At 56.5% G+C, this 23,422-nt stretch overlaps 1 protein-coding gene and 1 long non-coding RNA gene across 2 annotated transcripts; both read left to right on the top strand.

The window, feature by feature from the left end:
* Positions 1–2,245: 2,245 nt before the first annotated feature.
* Positions 2,246–5,147, top strand: ADRA2A (adrenoceptor alpha 2A). Its single transcript, XM_090058231.1, has one exon. The coding sequence runs from the start codon at positions 2,401–2,403 to the stop codon at positions 3,685–3,687; it is 1,287 nt and encodes a 428-aa protein (XP_089914357.1). The 5' UTR covers positions 2,246–2,400; the 3' UTR covers positions 3,688–5,147.
* Positions 5,148–12,174: 7,027 nt separating this feature from the next.
* Positions 12,175–16,508, top strand: LOC149860126 (uncharacterized). Its single transcript, XR_016443473.1, has 3 exons — positions 12,175–12,650; positions 13,453–13,522; positions 14,871–16,508. It is a non-coding gene; the product is annotated as an uncharacterized LOC149860126 (long non-coding RNA).
* Positions 16,509–23,422: the final 6,914 nt, after the last annotated feature.

The raw sequence follows: 23,422 nt of genomic DNA, 5'->3' as shown, positions 1-23,422 counted from the left end.
TCGCTCTGCCCGCGGGCGGGTGCAGCTCCAGCCCAGCCGCAGCTCAGCACCCCTTTTGCACGTCTTACCTGCTGCAGTGGCCACACGCGTCTCCTTGCTTTGCGCAGCCGTGGCAGGCGGGCTGGGAGCTGCTGTTTTGTTCACGGCTGGTCCCTTTCTGCCTGCAATGACGACGCGGCTGTGCTGCGGGTGCGCGGCACCCCCTCCCTGCTGCATACACAGCATGGGGGGCTGTCCCGTCTTCTCTGCAAAGGCCCTGGCTGGAGCTGGCTACCTGCCTGGATCCTGGTGCCCGCCGGGCCAGGACTGGTGCTGACCCTCCCGGGGTGGGGGGGAGCGGGTGGGCACAGGGGCGAGCCCTGGCACTGCCGCTGGCACCCCGCGGGGCAGGAGCCCGATGGGGCCGGCAGAGCGGGGGTGTCTGGGGCTGGGCAGCGAGGCCGCGCTGGGTGTGAAGGGGCCGAGTGGAGGAGTGTGCGTGAGAGAAGTGTGCATAAGGGCTGAAAAGGTGTGCAGTGATGAGCAGGGAGGGAGACTGGTGACCCAGGAGAGAGGTGCGGGCATGCAAGAGTGTGTGTGTAAATTTAGACAGGCAAGAGATAGGTGGACATAGGAGCAGGCGTGTGTGTGTGTGTGTGTGTGTGCGCATATATGCCTGAGCAAGGCTAAGCAGAGAGAGAGTGTGTGTACATGTATGCCTGAGCAAGAGTGAGCAGTGAGTGAGAGAGAGCGTGTATGAGAGTGCATGACGGATGTGTGTGTAAGGGCTGAACAGGTGTGCAGTGGTGAGCAGGGAGGAAGACCGGGGGACCCAGGTGAGGTGTGTGCGTGCGCGCAAGTACATGTGTGTAAATTTAGACAGGCAAGAGAGAGGTGGATATAGGGGCAGGCGTGTGTGTGCGTGTGCATGTGCGTGTATGCCCGAGCAGGAGTAAGCAGAGAGTGTGAGTGTGTGTAAGAGACAAAACCCGGGGAGCGGCAAGGGGCAGGGATGTGTATGTGAGCAAGGAGTGCGTGTGTGTGTGCACACCGGGGTATGAGCGGGGGGAGTGAGTGTGTGGGCGTGCGCGTGTGCACACCAGGCGATGGGGGGGAGTGTGTGGGCGCGTGCGTGTGCACACCAGGCGATGGGGGGGAGTGTGTGGGCGCGCGCGTGTGCACACCAGGCGACGGGGGGTGCGTGTGTGGGCATGCGCGTGTGCACACCAGGCGACGGGGGGGGTGCGTGTGTGGGGGCGCGCGTGTGCACACCAGGCGACGGGGGGGTGCGTGTGTGGGGGCGCGCGTGTGCACACCAGGCGACGGGGGGGGTGCGTGTGTGGGGGCGCGCGTGTGCACACCAGGCGACGGGGGGGGGGGTGAGTGTGGGGGTGCGCGTGTGCACACCAGGTAATGGGGGGGGGAGTGTGTGGGCGCGCGCGTGTGCACACCAGGCGACGGGGGGGTGCGTGTGTGGGGGCGCGCGTGTGCACACCAGGCGACGGGGGGGGGGTGCGCGTGTGGGCGCGCGCGTGTGCACACCAGGCGACGGGGGGGTGCGTGTGTGGGGGGGGGCGCGCGTGTGCACACCAGGCGACGGGGGGGGGGTGCGCGTGTGGGCGCGCGCGTGTGCACACCAGGCGACGGGGGGGTGCGCGTGTACACACCAGGCGACGGGGGGGGGCGCGTGTGCACACCAGGCGATGGGGGTGAGTGTGGGCGCGCGCGTGTGCACACCAGGCGACGGGGGGGGTGCGCGTGTGGGGGCGCGCGTGTGCACACCAGGCGACGGGGGGTGCGTGTGTGGGGGCGCGCGTGTGCACACCAGGCGACGGGGGGGGCGTGTGTGGGGGCGCGCGTGTGCACACCAGGCGACGGGGGGTGCGTGTGTGGGGGCGCGCGTGTGCACACCAGGCGACGGGGGGGTGCGCGTGTACACACCAGGCGACGGGGGGGTGTGGGCGCGCGCGTGTGCACACCAGGCGACGGGGGGGGCGCGTGTGCACACCAGGCGATGGGGGTGAGTGTGGGCGCGCGCGTGTGTGCGCGCGTCAGAGAGAGCACGGGGAGCAGTCGGGGGGGGGGGTGGTGGTGAGAGAGAGCAGTGTGGGAAAGTGTGCACGGGTGAGCGGGCGTGCGCGTACAAGTGAGCGGGGGGGGGGGTGCGTGTGCGCGCGCAGGCGGCGGGGCGCGGGGGGCAGCGAGGTGCGCGTGCGAGGGAGCGCGCGTGGGGCCGCGGCGGGGGGGGGCGCGTGTGCCCGGCGCGCGGGGGGCCGCGCCCACGCGGGGTGACGCGCGGGCCGGCCGCTATAAAGGCGGCGGCGGCGGCGGCGGCGGCGGCTCCGGCTCCGGCTCCGGCTCCGCGCCCGCCCCGCGCCGCCCCGCGCCGGAGCCGGCCGAGCCGCGGGCGGCGGCGGGCGGATGCTGAGCCTGGCGAGCCCGTGGCCGGGGCCGCCGGCGGGCGCCATGGAGGGCGGCTACCAGCCCCCGCGCCCGGCGGGCGCCAACGGGAGCCTGAACGGCAGCGCGGCGGGGCCGCCCTACCCGCTGCACCTCACGCTGGCGCTCGTGGGCCTGGCCGGGCTGCTCATGCTGGTCACCGTCTTCGGCAACGTGCTGGTCATCATCGCCGTGCTCACCAGCCGGGCGCTGAAGGCGCCGCAGAACCTCTTCCTGGTGTCGCTGGCCTCGGCCGACATCCTGGTGGCCACGCTGGTCATCCCCTTCTCGCTGGCCAACGAGGTGATGGGCTACTGGTACTTCGGCAAGGTGTGGTGCGAGATCTACCTGGCGCTGGACGTGCTGTTCTGCACCTCGTCCATCGTGCACCTCTGCGCCATCAGCCTGGACCGCTACTGGTCCATCACGCAGGCCATCGAGTACAACCTCAAGCGCACGCCGCGCCGCATCAAGTGCATCGTCGTCATCGTCTGGGTCATCTCGGCCGTCATCTCCTTCCCGCCGCTCATCTCCATCGAGAAGAAGAGCGGGCAGCCGGCCGACCAGCGGGCGGCGGGCTGCAAGATCAACGACGAGAAGTGGTACATCATCTCCTCCTGCATCGGCTCCTTCTTCGCCCCCTGCCTCATCATGATCCTGGTGTACGTGCGCATCTACCAGATCGCCAAGAGCCGGACGCGCGTGCCGCCCGGGCGGCGGGCCGAGCCCTCGGAGAGGCGGCAGAACGGGCTGGCCGACAAGGAGGCGGTGCCCGCCACCACCCAGCTCAACGGGGACAAGGCGGCGGGCGGCGCGGAGGCCAACGGCCTGGACATGGAGGAGACGTCCTCTTCCGAGCACCAGGAGGCCCGCCCGCGCGAGAAGCCGGAGAAGCCGCCCAGGGGCAAGGCCAAGACCAAGCTGAGCCAGATCAAGCCGGGGGACAGCTTGCCCCAGCCGGCGGAGGAGGAGCGGGCTGCCAAGGGGTCGCGCTGGCGGGGGAGGCAGAACCGGGAGAAGCGCTTCACCTTCGTGCTGGCCGTGGTGATCGGGGTCTTCGTGGTCTGCTGGTTCCCCTTCTTCTTCACCTACACGCTCACGGCCGTGTGCAAGAGCTGCTCCGTGCCCGAAACCCTCTTCAAGTTCTTCTTCTGGTTCGGCTACTGCAACAGCTCCCTGAACCCCGTCATCTACACCATCTTCAACCACGACTTCAGGAGGGCCTTCAAAAAGATCCTCTGCAGGATGGACCGCAAGAGGATCGTGTGATGCGCGGACGGTGCAGGGCTTGGCCACGCGAGAGAGAGACGCGCGGGTCCCTCGGGCTGGTTTTGCAGGTGGGGTCGTCCCCTCCTCTTCGAAACTGCGACGAGACGAGCGCTGAACGCGCCGGGCAGGCGAGCGAGGCGCAGCCTCGGCGGTCGGGGTTTGCTCGCCAGTCGCTCAGTGGATACGTTCGTGACTCGCACGCTTGCCCCTTGAAAAACTGACACGAAACGCTGACATCCACGCCCGAGAGAGGATTGCACAGCCCCGGAGGCACAGAGGTTTTTTCCTTTTTTCTTTTCGGATGTGTAGTTGAAAGTTTCAAATCCTTGTATAAAAACAAACAAACAGTATTGCATCCTGTATGTCTTAATTTTTGTAAGGCCGTCGGCTTCGAAGTGAATGCTTTCGATAGTCTCAGCAACTTGAAGCACTAAACAGCAAAAACACCACGACTAGTGGAGCCGTCTCATCAACTCAGCAGCCTGATAGTATTATCGAGGTTTCCGAACGTGCTCTCGGATTTCGGGGGATAAGGCTTGCAAAGGCAGACCTGACGACATTGGGCATTGTTGGGTTTTTTTGATGTAGGTCCCTTATTTGTTTCCTTGTTTGCCTCGCCTGTTGTTTAGTCTTGTTAGGAAAGAAACTTTCTTTACCTGCTAACTGAAGGGCGGGGGGGGGGGGGGGATTAACTGGTCCAAAAGACTGAGAACAACGATCTCGTTTTGCTTCCAGCGGGATGCTTGAGAGCAGTCTGCTTCTCCGAGGGTTAATAGAAACACGTCTCCCACTACATTGCAGCACTGAAATGTATTGCTTTTTTCCCCACCCGGACTGTAAATAGCTCACATTTTAAGGTAAATATCAGGGTTACACGTATCACGTTATCTGATTTGTATTGATTTGCTTTTTCTTTTCTCCGTGCCTTTTTAATGCTCGCTGTATTTCCTGCACAAGAAACAGGGCTTCACGCACAGAGGCAATGCTGCCTCATTGCACACCCTGATAAGATTTAAGGTTTTTAATTTTCTGGTGTCATCCTCAGTTGGAGCGGTTGAACTCCCCCTCTCCGAGCTGAGGATTATCTGAGCAAAACTTTAAAAGGTGGGGGGGGGGGAGGGAACTTTTTCAGAGAATCTGCCCCTATATTTTGTAGTGTAAAGATGCGTTTTGATTTTTTTTTTTTTTTTAATTGTGGAAATGGCATTATGGTGGACTGGGAAAGGAGGAGTTAATGTTGCTTTTGCACTGTCTCCCTTTTACAGCTGTATCTTCTTACAGGGGGGAAAAAAAAAAAGGAAATCCAACATCCTGAAGACAGTTTTCTGAAGGATAGTAAAAGGAGAAGAAAAAAAAATTCCTCCTTCTCTGCCATTCCCAATAAACTACTGGGAAAAAACAAACTTTTACAGCTTCGTTTCATAATGCCAGGTCAAAGAAATAAATTGGAAAAGGGGAAGTTTGTTGAAATCTCCTTAGTGCCAACTGTATCGGATGAGAGGGGAGATGCCAAATGCACAGACACGAAGGAGGAAACCCCCCAGCTTTCTATGTTGACGTGCCCGGTGTTCGTTTTGCTCTCTGGGTTTTGACTTTGTAACGAACTCCCAGGGGCCCATGCCGCCCCGGGGGTCGGAGAGCAACGTTTACATTCATTTAGGTTTTCAAAATCGCATCCCTCGAGAGGCGAGGGAGGGAAAAAAAAAACCAAACCCCTTTCCTCTACCTTTTAAAGAAAAAAAAAAAAGTCGTCAGACGTTGCTATAATGGATTATTATTTTTATTAAATAAAGACAAGTTTACAGATCAAACGTAAAAATCAGTCTGTACGGTCTGTTGTCCCTGAGCTCAGGGTCCCGCCACTTTTTTAAAGCAGCTATGAGAAGAGGAGCTGCGTTTCTTTTTTCAAAGCCACGAAGGCACCGGCGGCTCCACAACGGGGCCGTGCATTGTGCTGTGGCGTGATGACGAACGGGTCCTTGGCGTTTCGCTTTCTTCTTCGGTGCCGCGGCGCGAGCGTTCGCGTGCTCCTTCGAGAACGGGGCTCGGGGTTGCGCGGTGTGATGCGCCCTTTGCAAATGGAGCCGGGCGAGATGTTTCCCCCCGGCCAGAATATCTGTCTGGTTCGGTATTTGCAAAGAGCTGACGGGGCTCTTAATAATTGGGCCCTACATGTAATCGGAAATGATTAGAGCAGGAAGGGATCAGCGATGGGTGCCGTGGAGCCGCATCCCTCCAGCCACCTGGCCTCGAGAGAGCGCTTCGCTGCCTGGCTGCAAGGCTCAGGCACTGGGGCGGTTAAAGCAAAGCTGGGGAAACATGCCCTTTAGCTACTTTCCGGAAGAGGAAGGAAGTCTTTCCCTTGTGGGAGATGGTGCTGCTATGTTGCTATCTGCCTCGGGGATCCTCCTGGGTCCTGGGCAAACATGCCGTAGGAGAGTGGGACTCTCCAGGCCTTCTTCGTGTGCTACGATTTGCTCAGAGAGGGGTCCGGGGGGCGTTGTGCATGCTGATGGTGAAGCACACGCAGAAGCGTTTGCAGGATTAGGGGCTCAAGAGGGCAGTTTCCCCCCTTCAGCCGTCTTGGGTATGCAGCTTGAGGCACCTTGAAAGGAGCATGCCTGGTTGCCGAACACGCAGCTGAACGCCAGCCGGGTGGGCGCCTGTTTGGGCACCCCTCGAATCAGCAGTCGCACACATTTGCTTTTTGACTTGTGAAAGAGAAGGCAGGGCCGCATGGCCCCGTGGAGACCAACCAGTTCAGAGAGGCCTGAGCTTTCAGCAGCCAGTCGCCTATAAAAGCCGGTGCCTTTCTGAACTAATCCGTCCGGAGCAAAGGTGCCACCCTGCCCTGCCTTCTGATTTGAGTAACGCAGCCGAACTGCCTCCCTGCTTTATAAAAGTAAGCGAACAGCAGCTCTTAATGCGGTCCGGCGTTGATGGTTCAAGGCCACGACGAAGGGACCCTCTTGCCTGGAGAGGTGGAGGAGGGAGACGGTGTAAGGGCAGGGGAGAGGGGTGGCAGGTGGGCCGGGAGACGGGACTGGCCCTTGTTGGGTATAGTTCGGGGCCGTCGGCACAAAGTTGTGCGGGTGGGACCGTGCGAGGTTGCCCTGGGGGTCCACATATGCCATTTGCCCGGTCCGTGTTCTGCTCGGCGCTCTCTGCCCCGCGGCACAGGCCGGCCGGCTGCCCCTCCGCCTCCCCATCGCTGCAGTGCAGGCGAGAGCCAGCTCTGGGGGTGCTGAGTGTTAATCCATGAACAGTCTTTCATGCGCTGCTTGCAGACCACGAGTCTGACGCCAGCCGCCTCTCCTCCACCCCCAGGGACAAAACACAGGCGTAAACCGAATGCCTGGCTGGAGTCGTCTGACCTCGGTCCTTTTCCCGCCTGGGGGAGGGGGTCGGGCACGATGATCCTGCGGGGTCCCTTTTGACTCCACGTGAGCTATGAACGGCTCCATCGCTGTTGGCTGGGCCTGCGGTTATTCCCATGTGTTTGCTGCAGATCAGTCCGGGGAGCTGATTTCTCCAGCATATTAAAACCGTCTGTTTTATTTTGGGACAGGTCCTCGCCGCTGGCAGCTTGGGCAGAGCTGGCTGTTTGTTACTCCCTCAGTCTCGGGCTGCGTTCACCTGCTGGGTGCTGAGGGTCCTGAGCTGCGGTCTGTGCTCCCTCTGCCTGCTTGGAGGGGGTGGGAGGGCCCGGTTTCTAGCCCAGGCTGACGTCTCCCTTCGCCCCTTAAGGCTCTGGAGGGGTCCCCACATGCAGGGTCCTGCTCCCCCTGCAGAGCCCCGGGGGTGTCGAATCAGGCCCTTGCTGCCGCGTGCCAGCGACATCGGGAGAAGGAGCCGACGGCTCTCACAGCCTCTTTGCAAGCCCCGGTTCTTCCCCAGCCTGGGATTGATTTGCCTGCCCTGCTGCTGGGCCCTCTCCTGCTGCATCAGGTCTCTGCTGGACTTTGCAGCATACTCGACGCTTGCACTTCTCTCCTCTGCCCGTCTTCCCTCAAGCAGGAGAAAACCCATTCGTTGCCATTAGCGTTCCCGGCTTTTTTTTCCCCACAGGCAGATTGCACGGATTAATGGACTTTAGCTCATCTTTATCACCTTGCGTCTGCGGGTTGAAAGGTTAGTGGTGCCTCTGCCCCTTGCAGGCCGGACGCCGAGTGGGGCGGTTAGGTGTAATAAAGTGGCAATCTCCTGGAGAGGCACCAGGTCCCATGGGAACTGAGGGTCGTAAGGCTGAATAATTGCCCTGAATGCAAGGGGGAAAATGATGTCAGCTCTCCACGGCCCTCATGCCAGGGGGCAAATTGATCACAAGGGACCCCCTGGGACCCTCCGTTCTCTCTCTTTGTAGCCTCAGATCATCAAACGCGAGCGACTCACTGATCACACTCGATCACGCTGGGGGTACTAGGTTGCAGCCCTGCCTGCAGGCCCACGCAGGCCGATACAGGGATGGGTGTACCTTGCTTCTTGCACTGGCTTCTCAAACAACAGGGAACAGCTAAGGTTGGGCAGTCGCATCGTGGAGCTGCGCTGCCGTCTCCAAGACAAGATGGGTTGGAGTCCTCCACATACACGCCAGCCAGCTGTCTGGGTGGCTGGGTCGTGCCCGGCGTCCCACGTCCACAGCTGACATGGCACAGAGATCCCTCCCGGGCGACAAGCAGGAGGCCGAGGCTGACCGCGAGTATGGCTCCCCTTGGGGGAAGCTTGCCGCGGCTCTCACCTGGGTTTGAAGCCAGAGCGTGGCAGCGCAGACGTGGGTCTTGTGGCTGCACTGGTTGCTAGCCGCCCAGTTCGGGAAAGGCAGTCTGGGGGTGCGTTTCCACGGCAGGAGCGCGCAGCCAGGGGCTGGCGTTTCATCCGGCCGCTGGATGTAATTTTGGTCGTGGGGCGGGGAGGGAAAGTTTCATATAGTTTCATCACTGTTCGGGTCGGAAGGGACCTGAGCAGATCATCTAGTCCGACCCCCTGCCATGAATGCTGGGGTCCAACGACCCCGGCTAGGTGCTTATCTAGCCTCCTTTTGAAGACCCCCAGGGCACCACTTCCCGGGGGCAAGGCCCGGTCCTGAAGTCCTCCTACTGCGCCCAGTCTCGTTCTTCCCTGTGGGTTTTGGAGGGGTGCATGCTGCTGCCTCAGGCAGACCATTTTTGAAGTGCTCTGGGCTCCTTTGGGATTCAGCAAACTGCATAAATGAGAAACAGCCCGGCCAGGCTCCCGGCCAGACCAAGCCTTGGTCCAGCTGACTCCACCGCTGGTACCTGAGGGTCCTGGTGGTGGGCGCGCCATCCGCAGCACCAGGCAGCCAACCCTGGCACCAAGCCCCTCGAGCCCTGAGATCTGCCCCCCTCCCCGGGCTGCTGCCCCTGTTCCTAGTGCGGCAGCAAACTGGGCCCAGCGCCCTAGAGAGGTCCCTCCGGGTCCGGTGGCTGGTCATGGGGAGGAAGAAGGAGAGAGGTTCTCATCAGAATAGAGGGTTTGGCTTTCCCCGTTCATTAGGCACTGGGAAAGTTCAAAGTCTGCAGAGATTATTTCTTCATTGCAGCCGGCGCCTTGGCGGATCCCTGCACTTGGAGCTGGGTCCTGGTTTCTATTATAAACCTCATGTCACAGCTGATCTGCAGTATGTGTAGCAGGCATGGCTGCGGCTCTTTCCAAGCTGTCGGCACGGTGAAAACATAGGCGCTTTTTGGCTGGAAGACCCCCCTCCCTCGTCCTCCTCTGGCAGTGAGGAAAGCCGGGCTCTGGTCTGACCTCTGGCGAGCCACAGTCTGAACCCACTGGCACGATTCCCCTGGATGCCAAAGGGACCAGATGTTTGAGGCCGTAACTTTGCAGTGGAAGGGATCGACATATCTGCTCCATGCCCAGAGGAGAGCAGGCAGGTCAGGGCGGTGTTTGGGGCTCGGGTGCTGTGCAGATGGGCTTACGCTTCTTCCAGTTCAGCAAGCACAGAGTGGGCAAGGCCGGCGGTGGGAGGGTGCTGCCTCGTGCCATACACACCTAACCTATCAGCGCCGCGGGTACCTCACAGTGATATGTGACCCAACAAGTGTTGACGCCTAGCACATTTGCCCCTTGGCTCTGGCACATCTTATCTCAATCTCTTATTTTGCTGTGTAAACCCCCCTTCCCCCCAGCATGATTCACCCCAGGGTGTGACCGGTACATTGGAAAAGTGCAAAGGTGCACGGTGGCAAATGAGTTAGCGTATAAAAGGAGCACCTCTGACCCAATAGCTGAATCTCAAAGCTCATACCAGACCTGAATCGAGCCTGTGAGGTCCCGAGAAAGGGTCGAAGAGCATCTTCTCTTCCATTATGTTTAATGGACGAGCATCACTGCACTCCCAATACTCAGTCCTGGCCGTGACCCTGATCTCTGTGGCTGACCCTCCCGGGCTGTTTTAGCTCAGCTAGAAGCCTTGGGGAAGAGCGTCTTTCAGCAAACATCACAACAACATTTGCCTTTCTACTTTGGATAGTTCAGGTTGGGCTCAGCCAGGCATCCGGGTATCTGAGCGGTGACCTGAGCCTTCTTGAGATTCACTGGTGCCCCTAGGGCAACACGTGAATCTAGGTCAAAACATTTCCCAAACCCAGGAGCATTTGGCTCTCGGGTTTTTGATTTTTTTGGCCAGGCCCTCGAGTCACTGCTCAGACGTCCTCTGGGGATCAGCAGGAGTTTTACCTGTGCAAAGGGAGTGCGGGAACTAGCTTCTGTTCTTCGTGGATCTGGACCAGTTCTTTGTTCTTGGCCATCACTAAACCACCAACGTGGGGCCAAAGCATGAGGTTGTTGCTTAGGAAAATGCCTGTTGGCTCCCTATTGCTAGTTTAAGTCTCCTTTTGTGGAGAAAACCCCCAGGTACTGAAGGGCTCTAACACAGTGCTCAAAGGGAGAAGGAGACCCAGTGGTTAGACACATGCCAATGGACAAGGCAGTTCTTCCGCAGGAGCGGGGAGCGACTGGGAGACCCAGCGTCCCAGTGCAGTGCATTGATGTCGCCAAGATGCCTTTCTGGAAAATGTCTTCAGACACAAGTTATTGGACTCAGTAGGAGCCATTGGGGTGGGGGGTGGGGGGTTGAATCCCATGACCCAGGCCATAAGGCCGGACTAGATGGTTTAACAGCCCCAGATGGCCTTACTAGTGGCAAAAGCCATAAAACACCAGGCAGGGGGAGACACCATGATCAACCAAGTGGTTTTGCTTACCTGGCAAGGGAGATCCCCTTCTTCTCGGCCTTGAATGACTTGGTGTAGTTAGAGGGTGAAGGCCTGTCCCTTGCGCTGCGGGCAAGCCGACTCCTGCGAAGGGCTACAAATGCCTCCCATGCGAGGATCTCGGCTACACAATTTATGGGGGATTGCTCCTGGGCTTTCCCTCTAGCTTGCTACAAGCTAGAGGCAAACACGACTAGGAGGCATCTGAACGCTAAGGCCTCTGGGCTAAGGGCTTGCAGGCAAGACGCCCGCCATGGTTTTGGGAGTATCTGAAGCCCCGGTCTGAAGAGTCTTGCTGGGGCCTGTGATACACAGCAGAGCTCAGTCAACAGACTTTGGAAATGATTTGGCTGATTTGGCCTGACACAAAATTAAAAACAAAAAAAGTTACCCAGCGCCACTGAATCTGCAGGAAAGGCCCTGGGGGTTACAATGGACAAGCAGCTGAATATGAGTCAGCAGTGCACCCTCGTTGCCAAGAAGGCTAATGGCATCCTGCGCTGCATTAGCAGGAGTGTTGCCAGAAAATCAAGGGAAATAATTATTCCCTTCTACTCGGCACGGGGTGAGGCCACATCTGGAGTCTCGTGGCCAGTTCTGGGGCCCCCGCTACAGAAAGGATGTGGGCAAGTTGGAAAGAGTCCAGTGGAGGGAAAAGAAAATGGGTCGGGGGCTGGGGGACTTGACTTGTGAGGCGAGGCTGAGGGCACTGGGCTGATTGAGTCTGCAGGAGAGAAGACCGAGGGGGATTGAATAGCAGCTTCCAGGGCAGCTGCACAGAGGATGGAGCTGGGCTGCTCTCAGTGGGGGCAGATGGCAGGACAAGGAGCAATGGGCTCAAGCTGCAGCAAGGGAAGTTGAGGTTGGATATTGGGAAAAGCTTTCTCACTGGGAGGGTGTGAAGCACTGGAACAAGTTACCCCAAGAGGTGGTGGACTCTCCATCCTTGGAGGTTTGCAAGACCCAACTAGACAAAGCCTTGGCTGGGGTGATGTAGCTGGAGCAAGGGGGGTTGGACTAGATGTGACCTCCTGAGGTCCCTTCCAACCCTCATTTTCTATGAATTTGGCCCATATGGGTGAAACACAGAAGGCAGCAGCTCTACTGTCCTCCTCTAGACGAGCGCTGTTAAGCTCACTTTCAGAGCACACACAAACATTTGATTAAAATCAGCTTATCACCTCTCCCATGCAGGGGGCCACTCCCTTGTCATCTGAAACGGCTTTGCTCTGTCAGATGCTTTTTTTTTTTTTTTTTTTTTGAGGCTTTCCATAAAAAAAACCCATTTCCCACTGATGGCTGAGCATCTGCGACAGAGTAACGCCTGCCCTAGGCTGTATTTGTTTGCAAGCCACATGTTGTTGCAGTGCCCGTGTGTGACGCTCCAAAACCTCAGTGCACGCTTTGGAAGGCGGGGTGGGAATCTGGTGCAAAAAAACGTATATGACAGGTTGGGGACAGTCTCTGACTTGCTGGCTAAACTAATAGGCTGTTAGGGACTGGAATAACAAGCGCGGAGTTTTTCTGTCTCTGCAAGTGCTTTGTGTTAGGACAATTGATTGGAAAGCCAGAATAGTCCGTTCCCAGCAGAAGCGGAGATGGCGAGATTGCAGGCGGGACAAATCTGCACGACTCCTTGGGCTCTACCAGGACTATGTTGATCTACGCCCATTGAGCCTTTGGCCCTCTGGTTGCAATTGCATCGGCATTTATGACCTCAGGGTAAGTGATGCATACGTCTGCCGCTCTGTGGGGCAGAGTGCTTCTCACGCACACGTCGGAGCTGAGCACGGTGCCTGTAGCACTGCGTGGGGAGGAGTTCCCGTTACCTTCACCCCTCTGCAGCTTTGCAACCCAGCTACATCGCGGACCCGTCGCTCAACTCCCCCAGGCCCACGGGCCGGGGAAGAATCGCTGGTAATAGCACTTTAACATGTCTCATGCTCAGTAGATCCGACAGCGCTTTAGAAAAGGAGGTCGCCATCATTATTGCTTGATTACAAACGGGGAAACTGAGTCACAGAGCAGGGACGTGGCAAGGAGTCCGGGGACAAAGCAGGGTCTAGCACGCAGCTTCTCCCGAATCCAAGGCCGGGGGGTGATGTTGCTCTCGGGATGTCACTGCCCGTCTCAGGCTATGGGGGTGGGTGTTACGCTGCAAGTCCCAGCAGGGCTGGACGCAGGCCTGGGCGACCCGGGCGCCCGCCTGGGGCCTGGGCAGAAGGGGAGCCCCAAAATGGCAAGGCGGGGGGATCCTGCATGCCTCAGCAAGCACTTTGCTTGCATATGTGCCAAGACCTTTGTTTCAGACACTGAAGGCATGACTCTGCCTAGGTGCAGGGCACGGCTTTTCGGGGCAACCACATGCCATTTCCCCAGGCGGCAGAGACAAGGGTGCCCATGCTCACACCTGCCGCAGCGCAGTTCCTCCATGGCTGGGGTGGCGGAGGAGGGGGGGTGAGGCAGTGACTAATCTTTGCCCTGAAATATAAAAGAAACAGGTTTTTTTTTTTTTCCTTTCCAGCAGCGAATGCTACAGACCACACACCAGGATATCCTTATAGACGTGGATCCAGGAGCCCTGCTTGAAAACGGTGAGTGTCACCATCCTGGTGGGAGCTGGTGTGAACGCCGAGTTTATTAACAGGGTTACTTCCCTCTTCTGAGCTCGTGCAGGAGCTCGGGGGCGGGAGAAATTGAGCTATTTGTAAAACACGAAGGCGGCAGCGATATTTCCTGCCTCAAATAATTTGCAGCTGAAATCATTTGCTTGGATATCCACCTCTAGGTCGCTGTCCATGCTCCATAAATGGGGCCTGCCTCTTTCTACGTGCACCACCTCATGCTTCTCATTGCAGCGCACGTTGAAAGGCACACGTCTCGCCTCCTCCCCAGAGCCACGTGTAGGCTGGCACCCCAAAGCGACGACCAAATCCTTCATGGAAGAAGAAGCATAAATGCAGTAGCAGTATAATGACCTTCCCCCCCCCATAACCTCCATTTCATTGGTGTTGCCTTCTGGTGAATTAACTTTTCACCAATAAAAGTTAGGGGCTGCCTATTTTGGAAACGGGCACTTGCAGACTCCAGCAAGTGTGAAATGGGCCCCCGGTGAGATGGGTGCTGGGCAGTCGGCGGTGGCAACGTGCCACCGGTTGTAATGGTTCGGACAGTGAGCCAGAAATCAATGTTGTGCAGGACAGATACGGGAGAAAAGCAGCATCGATTCCCCTCCCGTCCAGAGACGCCCTGGTCGTCTGCACCGCTCAGCCCCCGCGCCCGAGAGGGCCTGGAAGTGCGGCCCGTAGTAAACTTCGAGGTGGGTGGGGAAAAAAAAAAATCACAAGTCTGCCGAGTTGTAATTACAGCCGTGACAGAGGCAGCAAACTGCAGACTTCAAGGGGCAACACCAGGGTTGCAAAGGAAACGTTTAATGTGGGGCAGATACGCATGGGCTATTAGTGGAACGGGGAGATGACTCAAGCGATCTGGCACGTACAGGACGTGTAAGTACAGGCAGAGCAGGGAAAAGCAAGCGTGTAAAGATGCCATCTCTGTCCTCGGCGGATCAGCACTGCGTGCGTTTTGGCTCGGGCCTAATTTGCCTTTGTGATGAAAACGAGTTGCAACCCCGCGGAGCCGACGCAACGAGGGGAGAGGGGGCCCGGCGGCACGTCTGGTGGACGCGACACTAACTGCACCGTGGCGCAGGGAGAGGACGAGCCCAGCTGGATGTGCACAAGCAGCTCAGCTCACACGCGACCGTCGTAGCTGTTCACGTCGCACGCTTATCCGGAGCACATCCCCCTGCAATGCAACGCAGGCAACAGGCAGTCCCTGCGGCCCCGGTCCCAGTCAATCGGAGCAGGTTAATATTCCTCCCTCAAGCCACCTATTTTAATAGACCCACTGTCTTGTCTTTCTTTTCTCTTTTACTGTCAGTTGAGCGTGACGGTGACCTCATGGGTAATCTGGGCTGTATCACAGGTCGTCCCCTGCAGTCATTACTGCCGGAGAAGGGCTCTCTGCGCAGGTGAGTATTGCTTAATTAGAAAGGAAAACAAGTCATGAAACTCTGCAGTCAGACCCTTGACGCCTCAAATCCGGAAAAACAAGCTCTCGCAGCCCTTAGCTGTGTGCTCGCAGCGCCGCCGTGCCGGAGAGAAGCCGGTAGGTCTGCGAGTTAACGATCCTTCTGGTTTTCAGTCGCCGCACTCCTCCTCCGCGGCTTGCTTGTCAATCCGGGCCGCGGGTTTTCAGAGCCGGTCAGATTATTCACGGCGCGTTAATCATCCGGCCGGCTGAACTCGCGCCCCGGCACAGAAATCAATCCCGAGCCGGCTTCTGCTTCTATGGATTTGTTCATTAGTCGTCCTCAGTGGAAGAGTTAATAGTTAAACCTTTCACACTTGTTTTCTCACAGCAGGTGCCAAAGTCCATACTTGGAGGCCAAGGTACGAGGAGCCCGATTTCCCGAAGCGCTCAGCACTTCCAAGTCCGGCTGGGATGGGTGGGAACTGCGGGCACCTCTGAAGCCAGACCGGGCCTGTGTCCCTGCCCCAACGGGGGTTTGCGGTCCCGACCTGACACGCGCACCCCGGGCAGACCGCGTGTGTCTCAGCTGACATGTGGTAGTGGCGTTTGACCGGGCCTCTTAGTCCCCGTAGCATTGTTTCACCTACCTGAATGGATAAGTGAAGTATTTTTAAACAAGTAAATAATGAAGGGCCCAGTTCTCTCCCCGTCCCGTGACTGCCCTTGGCTGAGTGCGTAGGAGGCCGTCAGGGCGAAGGACAAGGAGGAACGCACATCTGTAGTAACGAATAAGAAAGACAGCCAAAAAGCCATGATGAACGGCGTCTAAATGAGGGTGTGTGAGCACGGCTTTTGTCCCGTTCCCCCAGCCCTATCAGCAGGCCGCGAAGGTTTCTGGTGGAGAGTTTAATTTCCCTACAGATGCAAGGGGCATTCACTCCCCCTTTCTAAAATTATTCAGACACCTTATAAATATTGCAGCATATTGCTTTATTTATAAGAGCCCGGCATTGATTTATAACCTTTAGTGACGAATAAATCCACTCGGCTCTTACAGGAGTAGGTGCAGTTTTAATGGTTAACAAAAGGGCATTTATTTAACGGCATCACTTCCATTCATTTTTCAGGTGTGTTAAGGCATGGGGTGGGGGGAAATGAGCTGGATTGATGGGCTCGGGGAATTAATCCAGTGGGACAGAATAGGTGATTGCAACCCCAGGCATCGCAGCTGCGCCGCCACGCGTCCGCTGGCATCACGCCGACTGCCGGAGAGAGGGACACGTGCCGCAGTCCACTCATTCTTCAGCTACTTTCATTTACCAGAAGGACCAACTTGTCCCCTGTGCAGCCCTTGGTCAGGGTTATCTCAGGTTATTTCCACAGATACTGTATTTGCGCTGGTTGCTGTACAAATATGCTGTGATCCCTTGGCCTGAGGCCTGGGCTAACAGATGGCTGTTGGCCAACATCCGGGTGAGGAGAGCAAGTGGCAAGTCAGGGCTGATGTTATGAACATGCGCTCTAGCCCCTGATCACATATGACTGTGTGGCTAGTAGCTCTATTGCCTTGGGGAGGGTGGGACTGGGTCAGTTTAATAGTGGGAAATAGGTGGATTAAACATCCAGTTTCATAGTAGGAAATAAGTGGGTTAAGGGGCTGCAGGGGTAGGGATTGGGACTGGTTAACAGTGGGAAATAGGTGGGTAAAACCTTCATTTTAATAATAGGAAATAAGTGGGTTAAAGGGGTGCATGGGTGGGATCGGGTCAGTTTAATAGTGGGACATAGGTAGGTTAAACCTCCATTTTAATAATAGGAAATAAGTGGGTTAAGGGGGTATAGGGGTGGGATTGGGTTAGTATAATAGTGGGAAATAAGGAGGAAATGAAGCTTTGAGTAAAGGTTTGGGACTAGAGTCACGGCGTAGGGGGGCTTAGACACCGAACTGCCACTTCAGGCATCTAAGCCCAACATTTCGCTCTCCAGAAGCCCTGCCTGATCCCTGGCATTGGCCTAAGTGCCATAGCCGTGACAGTGTTTCGCTGCCATACTATGTCAGTCCCAGGTAGCTTGTACCCCCAGCCAATGTAATGATGTTGGCAATCTGCCCCCCCCCACACCTAAAACACCCACACACGTGCAAGCAGCCGTGCCAGGGGTGCCAAACTCTCCCTTGTGGGCTGGATGAGCGGCCAGACCAGCCCCACAGACAAGCGGGTGTCCTGCCCGGCATCTGTCCACCACGAAACACTTGGACGAGAGCTTCTCGAGTCATCCGTTCAATCCTCGGTCGCAACTTTCTTGCCAGTGCCATGAAGACGCGGAGGCGTTGAAGTATTACTGCCACGATGGTTCAGGAACCATATGAGGAGTAAGGGTTTTCTGATGATTTCTTTTACTGGACCAACTGTAGGGTTGGGAGGGATGTTAGGCAAGCCATTGCCCCCTTGCTTGCTCTGTATCCTGTTGTTTTTTAAGCTGCAGGGCAGGGGTGGCACCGAGAGCCTGTTTGGAGGAAGGGAAGGGATGTCGTGGCAGTGACGCTACTCAGCTGGCCGGAGGGGCAGGGGCATGCCTGCCTGGACTGGACATTCAGTAATGCACAGGTGAGGAAAAGAAGTTAGCATCACATAGGCCTGGTCCAGGCCCGTCTGGGTGAGTTTTACAGGGTGGAGAGTCCTAGACATGGTCTCCCTGACATCCCATTGCTGCTGGCTCCAGCTTTGCTTCGCTGGCACTCGCTGTGTGAGCATCGACCACCCTTCCTCCCCCATTTTAAAAGCCCAGAGGGAGGTCTTCTCCTGCTTCAGGAACCCTTGTTGTGACTTCCCAAGTGTTTGAGATCAGCTAGCCAGCTCCCAGCGATGAGTGATGGGTTCCCCCTTGAAAGGCCCATCCTGCCGAGACCACCACTGCTGAGCGGGGCGGTAGGGACGCTGCTACCTGAAAGCAAAGCAAGTGCAAATCCCAGCCGTTGCAGAAATTATCTGCAAGCTTGAGGCAGCGAATGGCTCAGTTCCATGCCTCCCTCTGCCTATTCATTCCTCCGACGACTCTAACTTCGGGTTTATAAAATATTTGATTTGATCTTTATATTGCTGGGCCTTTTGGTGTGTTACAGTGTTTGTTCAACACCCCAGCAGGAGCTCATGATAAATAAAATGTTGTCAAAGCACCGCAAAAATGATCCATGCATTTAGCTAACGCCCGCTGTGAAGCGTGAGGATAAATGCAAGGCTCTGATAAATAGGCCTGGCACTTCTGTCTGGTGGCACTGAAATGATATAGCAGCATTAATGAATTCAAGGGCTGCCACTGAGTCAGATGGGGACAATGAGGCACAGGAGGGTAAGGGACTGGACAAAGGGCTTGTGGGAAGTCTATGGCAGAGCTGAATAAGATGAAGGCCAGACCATCTGACACTAGCCACCTAACCATGCTCAAGTGCAATGGTGGCTGTACTTGTGTTCACCTCTTTGAGTCCCAGCAGAGAGACCGGGACCAATTCCATCAATTGCCCTGATTTAAACCCTATACGAGCCAGAATTGGCTCTTAGTTTTTCCTAATATCTAACCTAAACTTCCCTTGCTGCGACTGGAGACCATTGCTTCTGGAGCAACGTCCATCTGGAGTAATTCACTCAAGTCAGATCCGGGAGGGGTAAAACCTGTCTCACTGGGCGGGTAGTAAGCGCTGGAACGGGCCATGCAGAGAGGCTGTGGCCCCGGAGGCAGTGCAGGAACAGCGAGGCCGGATATGCAAGCGAGACACTTCCCTTGCTTTGCAGATGCACCGTTAGCACGGTTCTTAGGACGCCGCGGCATGACGCCTGGACCCCTCGGGCAGCCAGAGCTGCTTGCTTTCTTAGTGGCCATAGTGCTCATCCCTCACGGAGGTCACGGTGGGCTCCGCCTCGATAGGGTCGCAGCTCTCACCTGCTTGCCAAATCCAGGTGCTCCGTTTCACTGCAAGTCCTACCTCCTTCCTAGCAAGCGCTGCTACAGGGGAGGAGAAAGGGGATGACGTATGAGTTGCAACCTGGGCTTGGACCCCAGGATAGCGGAACAGCACCAGGGCTGGCCTTGGCCCTTACTTGGGATGCAGCGGTCTGCGGGTACCGCGTGGCCGGTGGGGACGCGTGTCTCTGCCTGAACTGGAGCTGCTCAACTGGGCTAACGAACTGCTTCTCCTCAAGCGATGGGAAGCTGGGGCTGAGCCGCTGGAGCGCGTTTGGTCAGCTGGGGCCCAGGGCTTGGGATTCCCAAAAGGTGCCGATGGACACAGAGCTGCTCACGTCCTCCCCTGCCCTGGGGCTGGCTAGAAGCTGACTCTTCCCCAGCAAGAGTGGTAAAATCTGCCATCCCGCAGGGCTCCACTTAATTAAATGCCTTGCAAGCTTAATTCCAAGCTTAATGGACCCCTTAGGGCCATTGCGGGTATACAGGGAATCCGGCTTTCCCCACCAGACCAGAAACCGAAGTCAGGCAATGGAAACAATGTCTGGAAAGGGTTTCCAGGACCCGAAAGTTAACGCAGCGCAAAGCTGCCCTTGAGTGCTTGGAAGGTTTCCCCCTTTGCCCCCGACGCATGGCTCCATGCCACAGCGGCTCCTTTCCATGGGCTTGACTGCACACTGTTCTCCATCAAGATTTTTCATCATCATATATGGCCACATTGTGGGATTAAAATGAAGCCTTTATGGCTCTTGGAGGCCCTGGGTGAGCTGCCCCTCTGGGATGCATTAATATCCGAGGAGCCCAGTTTGTATCTTATAAGCAAGCTCTCGCCCTCCTAGCATACTAACCTGGGGTCTCCTTCATTGGCTATGACAGAGCAGGCGTCAGTTTGTGGTTGGGCAGGTCGTACTGCTGTGCCCCGAATTCAAGTTACGACTTGGCCGGCAGAAGCTCAAGCTGCTTCTGTGCACAGCACTTCCAGGTTAGCATTTCTTTTGCAAACGGCTTGAGGATTATGAGTAAAGTAGGACAAGAGGCTTATTAAAAGACCACATCTGGAATAAAGCAGAAGGCCCTTTTTGTGTGTGTGCCAACCTAGCTTCTCCCAAAACGATTGCCTCATATGTCTGTTTGAAAATGAGAACCCACTGTGATTGCATCCGGTCTCAGCTCACTTGACGTTGTTCTGGGAAGCACGAGAAGCATATCTCACCATGGGCGTGCGTTCACAGACATGAGCACAAGCATCTCGTGTTTACTGGTGCGAGCGGACAGGGAGTTGTCGTCCACCCAGCCCTAGATTGCGGAGGAGCCCACGGAAATTAGAAGGAGGTAGGTTTAAAACTAACAAGAAGAAGTACTTTTTAGAGCAACATGCAGTTAATTTGTAGTTGTCATTAGAGGCAGGTAGCATAGCCAGATTCAAAAGGGGACTAGACAAATTAATGAACAAGAGATTCACGACTCGCTGCTGAACAGAACGGTTGGAGATGTTTCCACTGGCATCTCTATACCAGGAATGGTGGATGATCGGGAGGATAGCGAATAGGGGGTAGATCGCTCTAGACCAGGGGCAGGAAATTATTTCGGGCAGAGGGCCGCTTACTGAGTTTTGGCAAGACATCGAGGGCCGCATGACAGGCAGCCAGGGGCAGATAAATATTAAGTTTCTAAATTTTTTAGGGGCCTCACGTGCCAGATTGAATGGAGGGCCACGTCTGGCCTGTGGGCCACGTCTGGCCTGGAGGGCCGCATCTGGCACGTGGGCCGCATCTGGCCTGGAGGGCCGCATCTGGCACGAGGGCTGCATCTGGCCTGGAGGGCCGCATCTGGCACGAGGGCTGCATCTGGCCCGTGGGCCACATTTTGCCCACCCCTGCTCCAGACCGAGCCTATGCAATGCTCTCCCTCTAGCATCCACTTCTGCCACTGTCAGAGACAGGATACTGGATGGACCACTGGTGTGACCCAGTATGGCACGTCTTAAGTTCACACACACACACACACACACACACACACACACTGCAGAAAAGAGAGGTGCATAGACTTTGGGAAATCTGTGCCTTACACATTTGGCTTGGGCTAGAGGTCGAATTGTAGATGCCAGCTCAGTTCAGCCATACTTGTGTCCTGTTTTCTTCATTGTTCTCATTGTTCTCCGACAACAGGCAGGTGTTTGGGGAATGGCTGCAGTTCATTTGGACACCGTCAGGTTCCCGTAAGCAAAGAGGTGCCTGCATACTGAAAAGCATAGTTGCTTTTTGCTACACTCCTGTTCGTGCTTTCAGAGAACTAGGAACAAATGCAGTATCAGAGGTAGAGCAAGTCAAACTGTGCCCCTGGGCAGGGGACCAACGTGAATCGAGTTTGCTATTTCAGCCACACTTGAATCCTTCTATTGATCCACACCCAACCTGTGTCCTTTCCTTGTGGTAGCGCTGCCGGGGGATGAGTGTTATGGGAAGATCCATGAGCAAGCCCACAGAACGACAACATGGGTTCATTTCTTCTTTCTGAGCATCCATTTTTCTGTTTCTGCCATCCCATAGGTCTGGCTGCTGCTAGAAAAAAATGCTTCACCGTTGCTTGCGGGTTGAAAGTTCAGATGGTGACCATGGCCTCCTGCCCTAAACACCGCGCAGGTAGTCAACAACCTGTCAAGTGTGGATTGCGCCTCTTTAAACCCACCGCAGAAGTCAGGAGGGGATTTTCCATGTTGGGTTTTTTTTTTTTGGTCTCCAATCTATTATTCATCTCCAGCTTCCCCTTTCCAGGAGGCAAAAGAGCAGCTGCTCACAGCAGCATGGGCTTAAATTCCCACATGCTGTTTTACAGGGGTCTGAGGTATGCAAATAGGTTTCTTTTTGTTGTGCTGAATAGACAGCTCTGCCTCAAGCAGCAGAGTGCAAATACACAAACTCAACAGCACGTGTGATGTGTTTGCACTTTCCTGCTCCTCTAGGCTTCCTTACATCTTCTCAGGGGGCTTCAAGAAAGGCGCTGGTGGTCACCCACCTCCACTGTGGATAATCCTGAAGGCTCGTGGGGTGGAGAGGATAGGCAACCAGTCTGGGGAGCATTTGCAGTGAGTAGCTGAGGGGCTCCTCAGTAATTTGTTCTGCAGGTTTCCAGTGCAAAAGAGTTGAATGGTCCCCAGGCAAAAGTCTGCTGCTCTTTACCATAACACTGAAATATGAAGGCATTTCTCCCAAGCTCCTTAGGACGCGGTCATGGGAGTTCTCGTAAACTCAAAGAAAATGTGAAACCCCTTGTGGCAGGGCTCCTTTGGTGCCTGTCACTTTAAGAGGTTTGAGCAGGCTGTGGAGCAGCCAGCACGTGCAATGAGGCAGTCACATGACAGTGGGAGGGCTCCTGGATTGGAGGATGGGGCTGAGCAGCCTCAATATAAACCCAGACGCTGGGGCAGTTGCTGCAGGGAGCTGGAGGGCTAGCATCTCCCGCTGGAGATCTGCTGCTCCCAGAACACCTGGAGGTCAGGGTAGGAGCTACGGGGATGCAGGAGGTCTCTGGTCCTGGGGAGTGACCTAAAAATACACCCTGCTGGGGTTGGATGGTGAAGTGGGGCAACTATTCAGTGGTGGGGCTGTCTGTGGTGGGCTGCTCCCCAGGAAATGCCACACCTGTGCCTAGTGGAAGGTGAATATGGAGTGCCATATAGCCTCAGCCCCCATGACCTTGTGGGTTACCCCATAGAGGGCGCAGCCAAAGGGTGCAGGCATGTCATCAGGCCTGAGACCCAAGGGGCATAAAGCTGAGAGCCTCGGTGAGGGGCAAAGTAGCGAGAAGGATGCATAGAGTCGTGTCTGCATGGGCGGGCCCGAATGACTGCTCATGAGCTGTGTAGAGTTGTGTCTGCATGGGCGGGCCTGAACGACTGCACATGGGGTGTGTAGAGTTGGGTCCGCATGGGCGGGCCTGAACGACTGCACATGGGGTGTGTAGAGTTGGGTCCGCATGGGCGGGCCTGAACGACTGCACATGGGTTGTGTAGAGTTGGGTCCGCATGGGCGGGCCTGAACGGCTGCTCATGAGGTGTGTAGAGTCGGGTCCGCATGGGCGGGCCTGAACGACTGCACATAGGCCAGCCTTATAGACTGAGTGAGCTGGGGTTGGAGGGGCATGAGAAGGTGGACTTGTGTGAGAGTGAGGGCGAGGGGCTCAATTAACCTGACCAGAGAAACCCTCAGCTAGTCAATGTTGGGACCACAAGGGATGCCCAGAGCCAGGGGCCTGGGGCTCCAACTGGCCTGAAGGTGATGCGAGGGCCTGTGTGGCCAAAGGTCCTGGAGGGGACCATTACCGAGAGGGAGGAGCTTGGCAGCCCAAAATGAGGGCAGAGTAGACCACCTGAGAAGGAGGGATCCAGTTGGGGTCCGAACACCAGGTAGGCATAAAGGAGGTGCATCGTGGGGCCGGAGCCATATAGTGATGCCATCTGTGAGGCATGGGACATGGTATAAGGGGAGGTTCAGAGCCGTGTA

This window comes from Crocodylus siamensis, chromosome 7 (assembly GCF_052110815.1).
Source record: "Crocodylus siamensis isolate JL-2025a chromosome 7, ASM5211081v1, whole genome shotgun sequence".
Classification (NCBI taxonomy): domain Eukaryota; kingdom Metazoa; phylum Chordata; order Crocodylia; family Crocodylidae; genus Crocodylus; species Crocodylus siamensis.
Note: the sequence above shows the minus strand (reverse complement) of the source record. Positions and strands in the feature narration are given on the sequence as shown.